The sequence below is a fragment of the Lactuca sativa genome, chromosome 4 (genome assembly GCF_002870075.4).
Source record: "Lactuca sativa cultivar Salinas chromosome 4, Lsat_Salinas_v11, whole genome shotgun sequence".
In the NCBI taxonomy this organism is placed as follows: domain Eukaryota; kingdom Viridiplantae; phylum Streptophyta; class Magnoliopsida; order Asterales; family Asteraceae; genus Lactuca; species Lactuca sativa.
This window is the reverse complement of record NC_056626.2, coordinates 170,409,403-170,429,538: the sequence shown is the minus strand read 5'-3', so window position 1 is coordinate 170,429,538 and position 20,136 is coordinate 170,409,403. Positions and strand designations below refer to the sequence as shown.

At 35.2% G+C, this 20,136-nt stretch overlaps 1 protein-coding gene and 1 long non-coding RNA gene across 2 annotated transcripts; one reads left to right on the top strand and one right to left on the bottom strand.

The window, feature by feature from the left end:
• Positions 1–7,195: 7,195 nt before the first annotated feature.
• On the bottom strand, positions 7,196–11,795 carry LOC122197368 (uncharacterized). The gene is made up of 2 exons (XR_006190739.2): positions 11,332–11,795; positions 7,196–10,541 (listed from the first exon to the last, which is right to left on the bottom strand). It is a non-coding gene; the product is annotated as an uncharacterized LOC122197368 (long non-coding RNA).
• Positions 7,778–11,236, top strand: LOC111906867 (anoctamin-like protein At1g73020). Its single transcript, XM_023902647.3, has 16 exons — positions 7,778–7,957; positions 8,119–8,188; positions 8,270–8,385; positions 8,453–8,579; positions 8,656–8,756; positions 8,840–8,931; positions 9,107–9,211; positions 9,301–9,570; positions 9,656–9,788; positions 9,873–9,986; positions 10,077–10,147; positions 10,222–10,352; positions 10,428–10,510; positions 10,616–10,723; positions 10,807–10,965; positions 11,051–11,236. The coding sequence occupies exons 1-16, from the start codon at positions 7,778–7,780 to the stop codon at positions 11,174–11,176; spliced, it is 1,986 nt and encodes a 661-aa protein (XP_023758415.1). The 3' UTR covers positions 11,177–11,236.
• Positions 11,796–20,136: the final 8,341 nt, after the last annotated feature.

Here is a 20,136-nt window from a genome sequence, read left to right as displayed (position 1 = left end):
GGTATGTCCTTATCCGCGTGTGCTTTTTAAGATGTGTATGTGTTGTGTTTCCCTTTATTGGTACCTCTTATATGTGTTAACTAACTATTTGTAAATGTTCTCAGGGAAACCTGCATAAAAAGATTTACAACTTCATAAAAATATTAACAACTTCATCTTCTTTATATAAATCAAAGTGTCGAATTTCTGCATCTAAACACATTTATATTGAATCTTATAGATAGGGTCAGACCTAATATAAGTGAAATATAGAAAATCATAAGTACATGAATATATTTAGATTTCTATAAACATTTGGAATTCATATAATCATTTGTTATGTTATGAGATCCATCTATGAATTTTATAATCTCTCAAACCTGATATAGATCAAGCAAAAATAGTTAATCTACATCATGCAAATTCAAATTAACATGTGTATGTGTTGTGTTTCTCTTTGTTTGTACCTCTTATATATGTTAACTAACTATTTGTAAATATTCTCGGTGAATCCGTTCATTGCCCACTGCATAAATTCAAATAAATTAAAAATATATATTGTTAACAACATGGGTTATTCACTTTGATACTTTTGCATGCAAACTTAGCAACCAAAGTCTGAGGTTTTTTAATTTACTTTGAATAATTATTCTTTTTGTTATTTTCTAATTTTAATAATGGAATGTTGGAATTTATTGTTTTACACCGTGTCATGACAGCAATAGAATCTCACGACCATAAAAGTTGTATTTTATCTGCTTATCAAATAGTTATTAAGAAAACAACTTACCTCAGATTTTATTTAAATAGTATTTGTTTTTGCTTAGTCTCATAATTATCTCTAATAGTTTTGTGTTTCTCTTTACAAAAGGCGAAATGGCACATAACAGTGTCAATGAAGTTGAAACACCGAAATTTTCAAAACAAAATTTTCATTTAAAATCGCTTATCTCTTTAACATTTTTCATAAAAATCCCATTTTTGTTTAAATTACAATACATGACTATTTTGTTCATTCAATTAATAAACCAGGATCCTCAAAACAAACGCTTCCTCTGGTGTGTACAATCGAGCCGGTGCCGTCCCGTGATCCTGAGAAAACCTGAAACACATAACACAAACACTGTAAGCACGGAGCTTAGTGAGTTCCCCAAAATACCACTCTAATACATATTAGCCACTCGGGGCTATAATCTCTGTTGACCCTCTGGTCAGTGTGTCTCGGTGGGACCCTCTAGTCCCAACTCTCTGTGGGCCCTCTGGCCCTGACTCTATGGACCCAAAGGCCCTAACTCTGATAACTCTGAATCATGCATATCACATATCACAATAAATCTCAACACATAAATAGCATACAAATTCACTGGCACGTAATCCTAAAAATACCACATATAGCACATATTAGCCACTCGAGGCTATAACTCTGTGGGTCCTTGGGCCCTAACTCTGCGGACCCTCTGGTCCTAGCTCTGTGGACCTTCCGGTCCTAACTCTGATATACACACAGCATAAATCACATAGAAATAATGCAGTGCCACACTTCACATAGATAGCATATAATATCTCTAACACATAACTCTGTTACCACTCTAGGTAAAGTATAGTGAGAAGACTCACCTCTGGTAACTCGGTAAACTCTGGTCTAGCCTCCGCCTAATCACATGAAATAAGTACCTTATTTAATATAACTTTCAAAGGCTAGACTATGTCCTCTTATGACACTCTCAGAAGGGTAAAAGACCATTTTACCCCTCTCATAACTCAAAAGGCCCCATTATAGACCATACCCTAAAAGTCAACCAAGAGTCAACTTTCCGGGTTACGCTGCGCGTACCAGATGTGTACGCTGAGCGTACCCGGCTGCCTCTCAAAATCGGGGAATACCACCCAATACGCAGCACGTACTGGGATTACGCCCGGCGTACTCTCCTGCTTTAGCCCTTTAGCTCTTAAGGTCTTAAACAGTTAAGACCCACGTCCAACTTCTAGATCTGACCACTTCTAAGCCTCTTAATCGATAAAGTTGATGACTTTAAGCCTTTGCATGGCTGAACAAGTCACCAACTCCCATAATATCCCATTCTCTAACTCTAGAAGGCTTATTACTCAAGAATAACCTCATATAAACAACCAAGATGGAAACTTTATGGATCTAAACCACTAATACCACTGAAAAGGGACAGATCTCGGACCATGGAGCACCTTACACTCATAAAGTCTCCACCTTCGGGGTTTTAGCCCTAGAAATGACACATGCAACAACAAACCAAAAAGGAGAGGAAAGTTTTGAACTTTATACCTCTAAGTGTAGCCCCTTTCTCTGTAGATCTCAGATCCAAACTTGCACTTCAAGCTTTAGCCTCCAAAAGCTCCTTTCCTTCTTCTTCACTAAGCCACCAATGCACAATTAGCTCCAACAACACTCACACACACTAAGAACGATGGGAGGCTCTCTCTTAGGGTTTCACTCACTGATATGGAGGCTGAGAAATGAGCCTTAGCACCCTTTAAATAGTGCACAAGCCAGATTAGGGTTTTGCACCTGGGTCAGGTACGCCCAGCGTACCTTGGCGACTCCGCGTCCAAATTAAGCGCATGAGTACGCCCAGCGTACTCATTTGCCACATTTTCCAATAAAGGGCTAAACTTGACCACAAGAGAAAATAAGGGGGTTGAATAGTTGCACCTGAACCTTGGGATGTTATAGAAGTCGTCTTAGATAGTCTTGCTACATAGATGCCTCGAAGTAATCATAGAATATCCATGTTCAAGTAGTCATGGGTTGGAAGCAGACTTACAAAAAGAACACAAACATGGTGAGAAGCTTGAACATGATTTTAATGGACCAACAGGTGTGATTTTACTAAATTAAAATAATGTTATATTATAATTTTTGTTTTCAAGAAAACAACATTGGTTATCACCTACAGGGCACTAAAATACAGACAACAATAAAAAAAATCTCATCAATTCATTTCAAGCTCGGTTCGATGAAGGAGCTGTTAGGGAAATCACTAAAATTGGCATAGCTAGAAACGAAGGAAATTACATGTAAACAACTACTCAATGCATGAAATTTATTCTAATTTATTTTAAGAATGGATTTGATTAGTTAAATTATAATGTGTCACTGAAAATAAAATTGAGGACTTAAGACTACACGATTCCATCCAACTTTCAATTCTTACATTTAAGGATATTATCATCAAAGTTTTCGTTTATTTTTCTAAAAACAAAAATCTTTTGACTAAACAATTAGTGTCATTGATTGTGTTTCCTTTATATGTTTCCACCCGATAAATTTGATGATGTTATCCGTACCAAAATCAATTAGAATATTCTAATCTGACAGTTGTGATTTAAATGTTAATTAAGGAACTAATATATTTAATTCCTTTCAAAATCGTTGACCCTTATAAAGTTTAAAACCATGATTTAATCAAATCTCATTAATTATGCATCTAATACATCTATTTTTGACAATTATTTGAATTTAATTTAAAATCATGCCTCCGTAAAGCCTTAGGGTTTGTGAAATTTTAAACACAATTTTTGTTAAACAAGGTATTCAAATTTCAAAAAATAAATAACATTTTTCAATTAATAATCCGTAATTAACTTAAAATCATAACCTACCATCTAATAATTCGTATCTCTGCACCTTTTAGATGATTTGCATATGATTTAGTCTCCTACCAATAAATCTTAAATCATTGTAATCATTTCCATATTCAAATTTCAGTATAATGTGTGTGTGTGTGTATATATATATATATATATATATATATATATATAGATGTGATTTCCTATTTATTTTATTATTCATATCAGTTACTAAATTACTTTGGTTGTTTTTTAAATCCTTTCTTCTACATAATCATCACCGACGACACCAACATTTACATAAGGTTAGCAAACTGATTTTACCTATTGATTTTCTTTTGTTGGCTGTTAATGTGTTCAATTACATGTATGTATGTATGTGTGTTTTATGTGATGTTGTTTTATAAAGTTTCTTTCGATTGTAAATCAGTTGATTATTGAATTTGCAAAGGGTTTGCCTTTTTACCTTTTTTTTTTTGGGGGGGGGGGGGGGGGTTGTTAATTTTTTTTCTGAATTATATCTCCTCTTCCTTCATAATATGGCATCCAACTTTGTTTGGCCAGTGCTATTTGGTTTCAGGTTGTATGAATTTGCAAACTATTTTTTATTTGGTGGGCGGGAAGGGAGAGATAAACATTTTCCTTCACTAAAAACAAGATTTATGCCAGCAACAATCATTGTCAATATGAGGAAGGAATTTTTTAAAATTAGACATAAATTGAGAACTAGGAACATTTATTTGTTTCTTGTAATTCAATTTGCAATAGAATTGTGGCATAAACTGATTGTGATGGAGTATATCGATCTATTAGGAAACAGTATAAGGGCATTTTCGTTAATTTTTATACAATAACACACATTAATCCTTTGTTTTGGGTTATTTTTGCTGACTGATTTGGTTAGTTTCAGATTGCTTTGTGAAAATTTGGTGTTTTTCTTGGCTTTTGATGCAAGTGTATGGTTTATAGTTTTTTTTTCATTTTTATTTATTTATAGCAAAGTACTTTGCTATATGTGTATACGTCTTTATAAAACAAAAAAGTTTTATTTTTTGGTTTGTGCGAGATTCGATCTTCAAGTAATTATTTTTGTTAATCTGGCAAAAGGTTTTAATCTAAAATTATAAAAATATGATTAGAGATATTTTTAGCTATTTGGCTATTCGATCAAGGCCCATATGTCAGGTTTGCAACCTGTGAAATTTTTGCATCTTATTCGAAGCTTGTGGTTAGTTTGGTTCTCATGATATAACTAATGCATATTTATGCATAACATTATGCTTTGAATGTAAAAATAATAAAAAAAAAACTTTTATTTAAATAAAAATGTGGGTTTTAAACAAAAAAATATATTTATATGATTTCAAATGGAAAATGGTCAATATTGAATAAAATTGGATAAAATGATGTTCGATTTGGAACAAAAACACAGATTGTCAAAACTGGAAAAAAAAAATTACACTTAGTGTCAAAATCCAAAAAAAAAAGAAAAAAAAACTTAGTGTCTTTTGTGGGAAATAAATTCAATTTTGACATGTCATGTCAGCTTGTCACGTCATCATGTCATGTCAGCAGTCAATCGGGTTCAACGGTCAAGTGGTCAGAATTGTAAAAAAATTGAAAAACGCAGTGTCAAATTTGAGATAAAAATAAACATAGTGTCAAATTAGAATTTTGGTATAAACTTAGTTATTACAATTAGTTACAACTAAAGATGAAATTACATTTAATCTATTGTTTATTTTAAAATTTTATTAACATTTAAAAAAACGAATTTTTAAATGATATAACTTTTATTTTATCGATATTATTTAATTATAATTTGAAAGATATGTTAAGATTCTATTTAAATATGGTATGATATCAATATTTATTTTAATGAAAATATTATAAAATCTTTATTAATTTTGGTATGATGTTGAATATTTTTGGTATAATTTTTTAGATGTATATTAAATTATAATTTTAATTAATTTTAACAAAATCGAAGTTAATTATCTTTGGATTTAATACTAATTACGAAAATGTCATTTTTATATATTAGAGATGATTATGATTTTTTTAAATATTATGTTATAAGAATCGGATTAATTTTGATATGATTTTAAAATATTTTGGTATGATCTTATTATACTTTTAGGTTGATTTAATAGTAAATAATATATAATCTACTTATGCATCCTTTGAAATTAAGTATAGAAACGATTTTGTTGACATCTATAATATATGGGTAATAATTTCCAAAATTATCTTTAAACTTCTGTTGTATATATTGTATATGACTTCCTTAACGATTACTGTTATTCATTGTGAACATCAAAGCTCTCTAATATCGAAATCAAGATACCGAGAAATACACAAGGTTAGTGATTTTATTCTTTTTATGTATACAATCTCAAAATTTTTTACTTGTCACACATTGAAAGACAACTATTACATGATGTTTTGCTTACTAATTGTCAATTCGACTGATCAAATCACTTCAATTTATCAAATCAATAATGGAGTACACTTCATGCAATAAAAGTAATGATGCACAAGATCACTCATCCATCATATGTGGTTTACATCTTATTGTCTAACAATGACATATTGCAATTCGATGTACATTTAGAAGATTAATTAGTGATATATGCACCTTCTATTATTAATGATATCAACTCGAATGCATCGAGACTTACCAAGTTTGATAGAAAATTAGGATATTTTTCTATAGATAGAGATCGTTTGTGGGGTATTTGAGTTTTCAGACATAAGCAGTGAGTTAAAATGGATGTTAGTAATTACAATGCCGATTCACATGAATGCTGAGATTATCGGAACAATCTCCTTAATTTTTTTAAAGGAAATACAATTAAGTATGTTGTTCCGACACATCGTTTCTCAAGAAGTATTTTTATTTCATTCAGATTTTGAGATAGTGACTGTGCCAAGTAGAAATATATTTTAATCCTCAACTCATGTTTTATTTTGTTTAATGATATAAATTTTTTTAGGTTACTTTATGATTTTTTTATTATGTCGACTTTTTATAATTTTATATAATTTTTTATACGTTTTTTCGCGTTTAACGCGGGTCACAATCTAATAGATTATTTAAAAATAGGTTATAGATTATTTAAAGATAGATTAGTTAGTTTTTCATTAAAAAAACACACAAATCGTAGAAGCGATCATCGTGACACGAAGGGTGTATTAGTCAATGCATTAAAAAATAATGCTTACGTTTAACATTGTTAGCCATAAGAATATTTTTACAAAAATTCTTTTAAAGACCATTTTTTTCAAAAAATTCCTTGACCAATTGCCAAAAACACGTACCGTTGATATAATTCTGTCCAAATATAAAAATCAAAATAAACTACTTTTGGTATACTAGGACTAGTTTTGTAATTTACCCTTAATAATTAATCCTTTCTAAAAATTCATTCAAAACAGAATCTCTCAGGATTCTTATGACTATAATTTGAAAACCGCTAAATTGACGCTATTTTGATATTTGATTGTAACTCTGAAGGAAGGAATCCAAATTTCAAAAAAATCAAGTTCGCCGGAAAATCCACTCAGCCTGCGCCGGCCGCCGGTAACCATTCCCCCGACAGTTTTCGGCCACTTGCCATTTTATCCGAGGAACCTTGTATTCCTATCATCTGATTTTGATCAGAATAAATGTTTTCATGGTCCCATCTCTCTACATTTCGCATTTTCAGATATGGAAAACAAGGAATGGCGTTGCAATCGATGTATGCACATCGATAGTCGTGCGACATTTGTCTTTCAGCTGAATTCATGACGACTTCATCGTTTTGAGTTCATCTTCATTGAGTACAAGTCGGCGCCAATTGGGTCATACAAACCCACGTGGCGACTCATTCCTTAATTTCAATGCGCCATCACACCCCCAAATCTCGATTTCACAGACACCTGTCTTTGATTTTTTGTCTATTCCTTTTCTCCTCCTTTTCGAATCCCTTTCTATTGCGTTACAGCGGAAACACATTTTCAATTCCGAAAAAACCCCTAAATATGACCTAGTCGGCATGTTTAAAACGATGATTCTGATGTTATCGTTTCCATTTTCTTTAATCCTTTTTTGTAGGAGTTAGGTTTTTGTAAGAATTCGTGTTTTTGTTTCACAAATAACAAATTTCCGAAGGGATTTTCTTGTTTTCAGGGATTTCTTGGAGATTCCGAAATGGAGACATTAAAGGGGAAACAAGCCGCTTTTGAAATAGGGGTTGTTATTCATAAGAGGGTAGTAGACGATATTGGGGACAGCTATGGTTATGATTGTGATGAAGTTCTTGTTTATGAATTTCAAAAAGTTGGTCTAATTGTCGATAGAGTTGCTGGCCTTCACGATGAATTCCTCAAGGTTCATTCCTCTACATTCAATTCAATAAAATGCATAGTTTTCATCGAACGTATATGATTCTTTTCTTATACATTATGATAGAAAAGCCAAGCAAATCCTGCATCCTGTAAATTGAATTTCAAAACCCTATTAAAACCCTTTCAACATGTTCTCTTTTCCAGTTAGCAGCGCCGGTGGAGGTTTTAGGTCAGGCAGCCGCTGAGTTACATTTGAAGAAGAGAACTCATATAGGTGAAACGACACACGATAATCCTACTCCCCCCTTTTATCTTCCCATATTTCTTCCTTCTTCTTCATGTAGTTTTGTTGCAGGTGTGGATTTACAATTCGAATGGGATGAATCCGAGGCTTTTATCAAACAATCAGATGGTTCGCTATTCAGTTGGTGTGAGCGTTTTCGTTGCTACAATCACATGATATATGGAATCGTAAGTTCATATCTACTCTTTCACATTTTCACTATAAGTCGCTGAAATCAAACACTGAAATTGACAGGTAAACAATGGCGAATCTGCTGTAGTTTTAAAATTTAATGGCAGAAAATTTAACTGGGAGCCTGGTGAATCTCTTATGTGGAAATTGGAGACAGAAGCCATTGTTAAAGAAGTCTTTCCTCTTCATGGTATGTTGACTAACTAATTCTTTCTTTTTTTCTTTCACAATCTAGTTTTGTAATTACCATTGATTTTGTTTCATAGATGAAACAAAAAGAAAACAGCTTTTGAAACGTTGGGCACTAAACTTATGGGACCTTACAAATCAACCTATCGATGAGATCTATGCCTACTATGGAACAAAGGTAAATAAGGGTTGATGTTTTATATAATTAAATATATTGCCTATTTTATTGATGTTTATATTGATTGCTTATCTTATATATAGATTGCAACATATTTTGCTTTTCTTGGAATGTACACAAAATGGTTGCTATTCCCTGCAGTGTTTGGGCTTATATTGCAATTGGTTGATTTTGGGTATGTCACTTTCTTTTGTGGTTTTTTCTTCTCTTCTCTCTGAATATATCGTCTTAACGAGACTAAAAGACCATTTTACCCTTGCATTCGGGAAAAAAACAAATATCTTTGGCTTAACACATTCATCTGAATCTTTATTAATCCCGTATTTTCTTATTTTGTAATTTCCTTTCAGATCATTGCAGTTATTTGTGCTTCCCTTTTTCTTTATATGCATAATTTCATGGGCAGTTTTATTTTTCCAATTCTGGAAGCGAAAAAACTCTACCCTTTTAGCCAGGTAATTTATATAACATCTTTGTGTTTTACTTTTAGATAACAAAATAATACCTAATTCTTAAATCTTTTTTTTTTTTCCTGATTTTACAGGTGGCAGATTAGTTATTCAGCTGGATCAGAGTCTGCTTACAAATACATGGACACAGAGTGGAGTTCCTTTCATTCATCAGCAGCTTCAGCTAAAAAATGGGGGGAGAATAAAGGAAAAGAAAATGAAAAATTTCAAAGAGAAGAATGGTTTGGGAGAATGATGAGATTTAGAAATGATGCAATTATTATTCTCAGTATCATATGCCTTCAACTTCCATTTGAATTAGCATATGCTCATTTGTATGAAAGCATCGGATCTGATGTTGTAAAGTGAGTATTTTTTTTTCTTTTTACAATTACATGATCTTTTTTGTTATTATAATTATAAGTTTATAATAAATTGTTTATATTTCAGGTTTGGGTTGACTGCAGGGTACCTGTTTGCTATCCAGTATTTTACACAAATTGGAGGGAAAGTGTCTGTGAAATTAATTAAAGATGAAAAGAACAAGTGTTCTGAATATAGAGCTAATAGTTTGGTTTATAAGGTCATTAGCAAACTTCTTATTTGTAAAAATTTAACTTTTTTTTTTTTTGTATATAAATTTAATCTGTGATAAATCATAATGCAGGTTTTTGGTCTCTACTTTATGCAATCATACATTGGAATACTTTATCATGCAGTTCTACATCGAAACTTCATGACACTTCGACAAGTTATAATTCAACGTTTAATCATATCAGAGGTATTAAAATTATAAAAATGTAGTCACATTTTCTTAAATGTATATATTTTTTAATTTTTAAAAAGTGTTTGATCCAAAAATGTTCTCTAGGTGCTGGAGAATCTGATGGAAAATTCTCTGCCTTATGTCAAATACAGTTATAGAAAATACAGAGCTATTCGGTAAGTCTTTTTTTTTTTTAATAATTATATCGAGTGTCGAATAATTAATAAACGCTGACTCATCATTTATGAAGCCACAAGAGAAAACGGGAGAAAGGATATGCAGGTGGAAAACATATTTTCAATTCAAGAATAGAAAAAGAGTACTTTAAGCCTGTATATGCTGCAAGTATTGGTGATGAACTTGAAGATGGGCTCTTTGATGGTAATACTATATAAATTTATTTATTCATTTTTCCAAAATATAATACAATATAAAAACTACACAAATATTGCACAGATTTTCTGGAGTTGGCTTTGCAATTTGGAATGATTATGATGTTTGCTTGTGCTTTTCCTCCTGCATTTGCTTTTGCTGCATTGGTAAATCCAACACCTTTTTCTTCTTCTTATTCTTCTTCCAAATAAAATATTATTTCATTGGCAATTTAACATAAAAAACTCTTGTCATATTTTTGTGTCATAAAGAACAATATTACAGAAATCAGAGCAGATGCTTTAAAGATTCTTGTCATGTTTAGAAGACCAGTTCCACGAGTTGATGCCACAATAGGCGCTTGGCTTAACATATTTCAGGTCATAATTCTTTCCACAATTCCATAAACTTTATATAAACAAAAAAATGTTTTTTTAATTTAATTTAATTTTTTAATTTTCAGTTTCTGATAGTGGTATCGATATGCACAAATTGTGCGCTGTTAGTATGTTTATATGATAGGGAAGGAAAATGGAACATCTCTCCAGGACTTGCAGCCATTCTAATAATGGAACATGTCCTTCTCCTTATAAAGTTTGGTTTTTCAAGGATTGTACCCGAGGTATTTTACTATTTTATTTGATATATATATATTTTTTTAAATTAGTTGAATTGTATTTTTATAAAAATGAAAATGTTTTTGGTAGGAACCGGATTGGGTGAAAGCAAACCGAATGAAGAACGCGACTCACGCACAAAACATGTGTTCTAAGCAACTTTTGAGAAATATTTCTGGTGGTAGAGGGATGTTGGTGAAAGCTAATTGTAATTGATTTGTTTGATGCTAGAAAAAGAATTTATGTATATAATTATTATACACCCATTTTGGATTAGGTTTTTTTGTTTGTTTGTTTTATGAATGAATTAATGAAAATCAATATAAAGCTCAACAAAAAAAATCTTGATTCCATTGAAAAAATATATATACCGATTGGAGTAATTACACAAGTATGATGTTGTTATGGAGTTGAGTTGGTGACGTGGCGGCTACCGAAGCGATCGCTGACCTGGCGGGCGTATCGAACGACTGCTTTGGCCCATTTCTGGATTCCTAATTTGAATTTTGTTGAATCGAGTCTTGAGAGGGATTTGATTCCTGGGTCTATTGATATCTCCATGAAGGAGGAGAAGCATCGGTTGTATCGTGGTCTCTTTGGGGTTTCTGGTGGCACTGCCATGGTGGTGGTGGTGGTGGAAGGTGGTGGATGAGGTGGCGAGGCTTCTGTGGTGGTGATTTGTTGTTCCATGATCGGAAATGGAGGTGGGTGTATGTGGATGGGCCTACGGGTGGTTTGGTTTATAAATGGTTGAATTTCTTGGAGAGTACTTGTAAACATCATAACATGGGATGGAGTTGTTGAAACGTGTAGGTAAAGACCTCGTTGACTATTGACTTTTCAAGATTTTTTTTTTTTTTTTTTTTGGCATATTTAGTCCCTAGTTGAATTAAATTACTTGAGAAGAGGTTAATCCAACCTAAAATTAGTTGGTTTAGTTGGAATTTTCAATCTATGTAAAGTTGAATGGGTCACATGTTTAACCTGTTTTAATTTCGTTTTAGCTTGATAGGATATAATTATTTTATTATTTTATATTTGTTTAATATAAAAATCAAACTATACAATTTGATTTATCAAATCTGATATATTATAGTATTTTGAGTGAGTTTGAACACGTATATAACTGCTCCCAAAATTGGAGTGAAACAAACAAGTGTTGGCGAATTCGAGTTTTGTGATGTGACTAACGACATGTAACAACCCCTAAAATATAATAAAATTTGGCATGAACTTTTGATGTGTCGTTAATAGAGAAAACATTATTATTTAAATACATCTTTTTTTTGTCCAACGGTTCGTTCTTTACATACTTGCACAACATAGTCATTGGTGGAATTAGATTTGATACATCAAGTTTTTGTTTTTTTTTATGATGTTTGTTTTGGAGTTCTTGTTATTGTTCAAAAAGAAAAAAGAAATGCCATGGTTGATAAAATGGAATTGAAACAACGAACGTATATTTTGGACACATGTCGTGAATTGCATTTAAACTGACAACAGTTAGAATATAGGAATTGGTTTAATATATTATTGTAAATAATGACATATAATTTCTTTAAAAATAATAAAGAAAAGTATGAGTGATTTAACAAGTAATAAGATTGTTGCTAAAAACTAAAAAGTAAAACCACGGATTCCAGGTGTGGAGTTGGAAATTTTGGAGATGAAGATGATCACATATTTGCTTTGTGAGGAGTTGCGCATGACATTTTCGTGTCTGCGCACAAAGCTTTTGACGGCTCTCCAAATGCCACTGTAGCTATCAGTTTATTCGAAACGCTTTTTTTCCAAAATATCCTCGTCGTACGGATGTTAATGGCCGAGTCATAATAATTTTTCTAAGGTAACAAATATACGTAGGGAAATTGAGTAATCTAATATTTTCTGTGGGTTTTTTTAGTAAATTAAAGAAATGGGTTTTTTTTGAGTAAATTACAGAAATGGTCTCTGTGCTTTGGTTAGATTTACAGTTTTGGTCTTTTAGTTCAAAACTTGATAGATTGTATCTTTATGAATATTGCATTGTTTATAAATATTGTAGTTTAGGGGTTTGTTTCAGACTAACTCGGCAGGGAAATCATGGCCTATTTACATGCCCTTGAATGTGAGGCCATGTTTAGGGATTTTTTTTATGGTGCATATGTTATAATGCCAATGGGTATAAAATGTCGCCCGTTATTATCTGATTACCTTATGTGTAAAGAGGGTGCCACTTAACCTGGAGAAGGTTGTATTCCCGATATGTGATTATCGAGTTTTCTTTGAAAAGAGAGCTTTCAGACTTATTATTAGGTTACGGTTGAAGGAGTATTTTCAGGCTACTTCATCTTTAACATGGTTCAGACAACATGTTTTTCCATTTGTCTTGGGTTCACAGTCAGTGAAAGTTGTTGACGTTATTAAAGTGTTCAATATTTTACGTTTTTGTTGAGCTAATTTGTGCAATGGTAAAGGTTCAAACATCCCTAATGAGTGGTTCATGTTTTTTTGTAATCAAAAAAATAATAAGGATGCTTTTCTCTCGGGATTTTAAGGGCTTAGTTTCATCCTTTTCAGATTCAGTCTAATCCCCAACAAATTTAGTGAAACTCTTGAACTGTTTAGTTGGATCTCCATTTGGAGTTATATTGTCATCATTAACCAACAACATTAGTTTTGACTGATCATTTGAAGATTCGTCAACATTAAATGCTGGAGAAACATATCAATAGCCTTACCTTTATACCTAAAATCACCCCCATCTATAGATTCATTGTAAGGACCATGATTCAACGTTATATATAGTAAATTACAAATTTGGTCACTTACAACACCGAAAATGTAACACCCATTTCCCATATTGGATCAATAGATGGTATAAAGGAGTCAAATGCGTGGCTTTCAAGAATTCACATTTGGTTTTTTGTTTTTACAAATATCTACTCACAAATAATCATGACTTATGTATTTATCAACTCTGAGTAAGTACTTGTGGGACAAGGTTAGGTTGGGAAGGAATTTTCATTATATTAATGCTTATAACAAGGATGAAGGATCACTATTTCAAATTGTGACTAAAGATGTCTAACAATGGATTCCAGTCCTTCCAGAATTATGACATCCTTTTTATTTTAATTAATTGTAGCATGATAAATTATGCAATGTAACATCCCAAAAATCAAGATAAAATTTTTTGTTTTTAAAATCCAACCAAAAACCATAATTGTTTACAAAATATTGTTTCCAAAGGTAATAGAGTGTCCCACAGTCAAATATCATAAATTGGAAGGACGTGCACGATCATGCATTTGTTTTTTCCCGGTCATCTGAAGTACCTGAAATGTAAAACTTAAACTGTCATGAATTAGAAAATATAAACAAAAAATGATTTCATAACAATTGCAATTTCAACAATTGCATAACAAAAACAATTTCAGCAAAAAGATAATAAAAACAAATTGAGCAAACATAAATAAAAAATCAGGAGCACAAATTTGATTATTGCAACAGCTACATCAGAAATCAAAAAAGAAAAAAACATACCTTTCAATACAAACTTGTTAGCCTTTAGCATTGCTAATGAGACTTATTACTCTATGTTGAATACAAAATTATATATGAAATTCACATACATACCCAACTGCAATTTTAACAAATAGGAAAAAAAACAAAACAATCGATTTCATCTTCTGATTAGTATCCACATCCCACCAAAACACAACTCAAATGATAGTTCATGAACGATCAATTTTAGGAATAGATTAATCAGAATCTAGCAATCGACATCTATGTGGGTGTATGATAGTTCATGAACAATCAATTTTAGGAAAAGAAGCATTGATTTCAGCAAAGATTAATAAGAAAAATTGATTTGAGGAGGATACAATAGATTTTAAAAGTTTTTGATTTCAGGAAAGGAAACATACTTGTTCACGAGGATGACGACGACGAAGGGAGGCTGAGGCGGTAACTGAGAAGGTTGGGCTGACCGATAACGGCGATGTGCTGATGTGCCAATGTGAGGCAGCGAATCAAAGGCTGAATGGGGAAGGAAGTTTTAAATCGAAGGTTGGATGGAGAAGGAAAATGTGACGGATTCGATGGGGGGAAACAAGAAAGCGGCGTTCTTTTTTTTTTTTTATGTCGGGTCCGTTTTTTTAGGTTTTAGGCTAGAAGTGGTTTAAAGAGGTAAAGCAAGTGTTGCATGGCGCAGAACACGCGCATGAGTTTTTTAGGCTAAAAACTTTCAAAAAACAAACTGTTGCAGGATGGAAAGTGTTGCGCGTGTGTTGCGCCACAAAGCAATAAGTTGTAAGAAGAGATTTTTTTTACAAAAAACAAACATCACCTTAGCTTGTTGGAGAAATTCGTAACTATAAGTTGAATGCTATATTTGAAAAAAAAAACGTTGAAGCCAAGATTAATATGGAAGTAATGAAAGTTAAATGCTATAAATAACATTATGATAAAAGTAAAATGATATGATTCACATTAAAAAAATACTATAAGTGGCATTAAAATGTTTTACTTATCATTAAGATGAATGTAATGGACTATAACATGAAAGTTGAATGATATAACAAAAAAATAAAAATAAAGAGAAACATATGTGATGTAGAAAAAGGTCCTTTTTGCGGTGCTTTCAAGTGTAAGAGTTGCTCCTGCATCAAATATTCAAATAAGAAGCCTAGCGTCATCAATGTTTTTTTTTTTTACTTTGGGAAAGATAGGGTCATAATGTTCTTCCACATGTAACCTATCAAGATTCAAGCTCATTAAATATCAATGATAAATAAAAGATATTAACATTGATCAAAGTTTCAGATTAAAACACTAAATATTTATATCCAACCACCTAACAAATCCACAAAAAAGGCCTACTAGACTATTTGTCTACCGTGGTTAAGGTGTCGTTTGTTTTTTTGAAGCGAAAATGCATGGAATATGCGGACCACCTCTACAACCTTTTGTAGCAGATAAGGGGAACCAAACGACTGCAACATATAATAATAAGTCTGTTTTTTAACATATGCAGACTGTTGTAATAAGCTAAAGTAAGGTGTGAAGTGGTTTAAAACAGAGGATCAAGTGCTACGCCACGCAGCACATGCGCTATAGTTTTTAAGTCAGAAGTCTTCTGAAAAAACAAACATTTGCGAAGGGCCAAATGTTGCACGTGTGCTGCACGACACATCAATAAATGGTCAGGAGTGGTTTTTTAGAAAAAAAAAAAAAAAGAAAACAGAACCTAAGTCACTTTGGATTTATTAATTTTCTAAATGATATTAAAGCAACCTAATATGATAGGTCCATGTACATACATACATAACATATGAATTTTATAAATAGGAACATATTTCCAGACCAAGTAACATATTTTGAATTTTCACACCATATAACATATTTTCATAGGTGTTTCTTTTTTTTACATATTTAGTCCATCCTTAAATTACTTGAGGATTAGGTCTTAGCCTTGTATAAATATTAATACTAATATAATAATTTGTTATTTTGTAACAGCCCGGAACCTCAGGTATTATTAAATTATGTTTTTGGGGTGATTTAAAAGGGGGACTCGGCGAGTTGGAGCCTAGACTCGCCGAGTAGGATCGCAGACTTGGTCGCGGGATCGCGACGGGACTCGACGAGTCCAGGCATGGACTCGGCGAGTCGACGCTGTTCAGCAGAAACCCTAACCGTTCAGTTTGATCGTATATAACGCCTCTTAGGCCGTCATTTGCAGTCTTTTGATCGATTGAAAGGGACCCTAATTGTTGTGGACGGCTAGGGCAAGAGAGAAAGCTATTGGAACTTGGAGGAACTTGCTAGGCAAGAAGAAGAAGAAATTGGCCAAAGGAATATCAAGGGGGATCAAGTTCTGAGGTTTGGAGAACACAGAAGGAACGTTCTCAGGTAATATTCGGACCAAAATCTGTTATCTTGATGTGTCTATGAGTTTAGGGTTTATGAAACCCATTTAGGGAGTAGATGGGTTATTATGTTGTTACCCAAACGCTTTTACCCCCAGTAATGAGATGTTTAGATGTCCAGAGGGTCCCATGGTTGTATACCTTGGGGCCATACGTGATTCAGGAAGCAGTTACTCGTCTGCATGGCATGGACTCGCCGAGTTGTTCTTCAGACTCGGCGAGTAGCTTGAAGATGTACTGGGACTCGCCGAGTTGTTCTTCAGACTCGGCGAGTGGAGTCGGGGTGGCCCCGCGATTCTTCCAGGAGTAACTCGTCGGGTCGAGGTGGGTACTCGACGAGCAGATAAGGAATCTCAGAAAGTTGAAAGACGTCTAGACTCGCCGAGTCGCCATGGGACTCGCCGAGTCCAGTCGAGTTGACCGTTGACCAGAGTTGACCTAAGTCTGACTTCTTAGGGATAGTCACACCTAGCTGTTATGAGTGTTAATGAGTTATGTAATGTTATAGGAGGGTTGTAGCTCGTTGGTTGTGCGCGAGTGATTTCAGGAGTTGCTAGCTTTCAGCATTTTCGAGGTGAGTCTTCTCACTATACCGTACCCGGAAGGGTTTGACTGTGTGACCGGAAGGTCGGATATGATATGTGATATGTATGCTATATGTGGTAAGCTAAGTGTTATATGGATATGTATGCTGTATGTGGTAAGTTAAGTATTATATGTGCTATGTATGATATGTGGGCCGGAAGGCAATATGTTACGGGCCGGAAGGCGATTATGTTATGGTCCGGAAGGCGTTGTAATGAGGACCAGAAGGTCAGGGCCTGGAAAGGCGTATGTGTGTAAGTGTATATTGGGGAACTCACTAAGCATTTATGCTTACAGTTGTTGTGTATGTATGTATTTCAGGTACCAGCGAGGACCGTGGGAAGGCGCCGGCATGATCGATACACACTGAAGATTGTTTTAGGATCTTGGGAGTTGAATAATTGTATTGACTGAATAATTATACTTTTTATGCCTTAATTTTAATGGAAAATATTATGTTTTCAAAATGAAAATTTTGTTTGAAAAATTTGAGTTGTTACAATTGGTATCAGAGCCTTGGTTTGAGGGATTCGGGTGCACCTTCGGGGGTAACTGAACTCAAACCGAGGATTTGAGGAAACTTTTCAAATAAAGGCATAAATTTTGTAAATGGTTTTGTAGTAAGCAAGAAAGAAGCAGTGTGTACGATCAGTCAGCGCCCGAACGGTAAAAGATCCCCAAAATACCTTACGATATTATATGATATGAATTGTTATGCATGCTAAAAGACTAGGTATTCATGATAGGACTAGAGTGGCCTGATTTGTGATGCCTTAGTCTAGGAAAGTTGCTTATATGAGATGCTTTGCTAGTATGCGGGTAAATAGAGCGTATCAGAAGTAGAGTACTCACTATCTGGAGTTTGGGGAGGAGGACTTGGGATGAACATTGATGCGGTGTGGTCGGTAGTATTGGGCCCGTACTACCGAGGACACCGGGTCAGTGGGAGGCCCAAGTAAGAATCCCTGGATATCTGGGTCTGAGTAGGGTTGCGTGTCGAGTATGATTATGCTCGGTGGAATCTCTGATAGTTTTATGTTGTATTTCAGAGATATCATGGTTAGACCGCGGCACGGGGCGAGTACGAGCGGTGTGAGTGACGAGGATATTCGTCAGATGATCCACGAGGAGGTGGCGGCGGCGATCCGGGCTGAGATCCCGGAGATGTTTGGGTCCATCAAGACCACTCTGATGGAGACGTTCGACGAGCGGTACGCCGCATTGACTGAGGCTGCAACCGCTGCAGCCACCGCAGCTGTGGCCGCTGCTAGACCACAGGGGGGTGATTCATTGCTGTTCCGAGAGTTCAGCAACACGAAGCCACCAGAGTTCGATGGGACGCAGGATCCGATTGCTGCGATGAGGTGGATCGCAGATATAGAGGGGTGCTTCTACACTTGTTCATGCCCGGAGCACCTGAGAGTACGGTTCGCTTTGAACCAGCTCCGTCTGGGAGCCAAGGACTGGTGGAAGTTCGTGACGGCAAACTTCACTTTAGCAGAGACTGCGGCGGTGACATGGGAGGGGTTCACTACCATGTTCAGGGATGAGTACGTTCCCCCGGTAGAGCGGGAACGATTGGTTCAGGAGTTCTTAACCCTCAAGCAGGGTACTGATTCGGTGGCGGTGATCACGCGGAAGTTCCACGAGAGGGCGATGTTTTGCCCCGAGCTAGTGGCCACAGAGCAGGCTCGGATGAGCCGGTACTTGGGTATTCTGAGGCGGGAGATCCGGGAGTTTGTGTCAAACTCCACCTATCATACTTTTACTGAGCTTCAGGCGAATGCCAGGAAGCGTGAGATCGAGTTAGAGACTCAGGCCAGGGAGGAGGCCGAGTCTCAGCAGGCAGACCGGCGACCGGCTCAGTCTCAGCCGGCAGCCAAGCGGATCAAGTCCGCCGATTCGAGGACGGGAGGTTCGAAGAACCGCACTTGCGTAAAGTGCGGTAAGGGTCATGATGGGGCGTGTCGAGCCGGTGCTTGCTACAAGTGTGGCAAGGAGGGACACATTGCTAGGGAGTGTCCCAAGGGATTTATGGTTTGCTTTCATTGCAACCAGACCGGCCATCGGAAGGCCGAGTGCCCTCAGCTTCGTCAGGGATCTGCACCTGTTGCCAGGACTATTGAGACTCGACCGGTGAAGGTCGAGGCCCCGAGGGCTCGTGGGAGAGCCTTTCAGCTGACTGCGGAGGAGGTCCGCGCTGCGCCCGATGTTGTGGCAGGTATGTTGTCATTCATGTAATTATTTTAATATCGATATGTTATGCTTATATTATTATGCGCGTAGGTACTTTCCTTGTGAATTCTGTGCCTGCCTTAGTGTTATTTGACTCGGGTGCGAGTAGGTCCTTTGTGTCCTTAACCTTTAGTCAGCAGATCGGCGTGAGTCGTGAGTCGTTGAGTCAACCTTTGCGGGTTTCTATAGCTGATGAGAAGGTGATTCGTGCTACGGAGGTTCTTCGGGGATGTGTACTAGAGATTTTCGGGGTTGAATTTCCGATTGACCTGATTCCTATTGCGATGGGGGATGTCTGTGTTATCGTGGGCATGGACTGGTTGGGCCGATTCGGCGCTGTCATCGACTGCGAGCGCCAGTTGGTGACCATTCGAGACCATAATGGGGGAGTCCTTTCGGTGTACGGTGAGGGTACTCGTTCAGGATCAGCTTTTTGTTCGGCCG

What these genes read in the sequence shown, in the direction of transcription:
- LOC111906867 (XM_023902647.3), top strand. Translation starts at nt 7,778, where the DNA reads ATGGAGACATTAAAGGGGAAACAAGCCGCTTTTGAAATAGGGGTTGTT. An exon ending in TTCACGATGAATTCCTCAAG is followed by an intron (nt 7,958 to 8,118) that starts GTTCATTCCTCT and finishes TCTCTTTTCCAG; the next exon opens with TTAGCAGCGCCGGTGGAGGT. An exon ending in AGAAGTCTTTCCTCTTCATG is followed by an intron (nt 8,580 to 8,655) that starts GTATGTTGACTA and finishes TTTGTTTCATAG; the next exon opens with ATGAAACAAAAAGAAAACAG.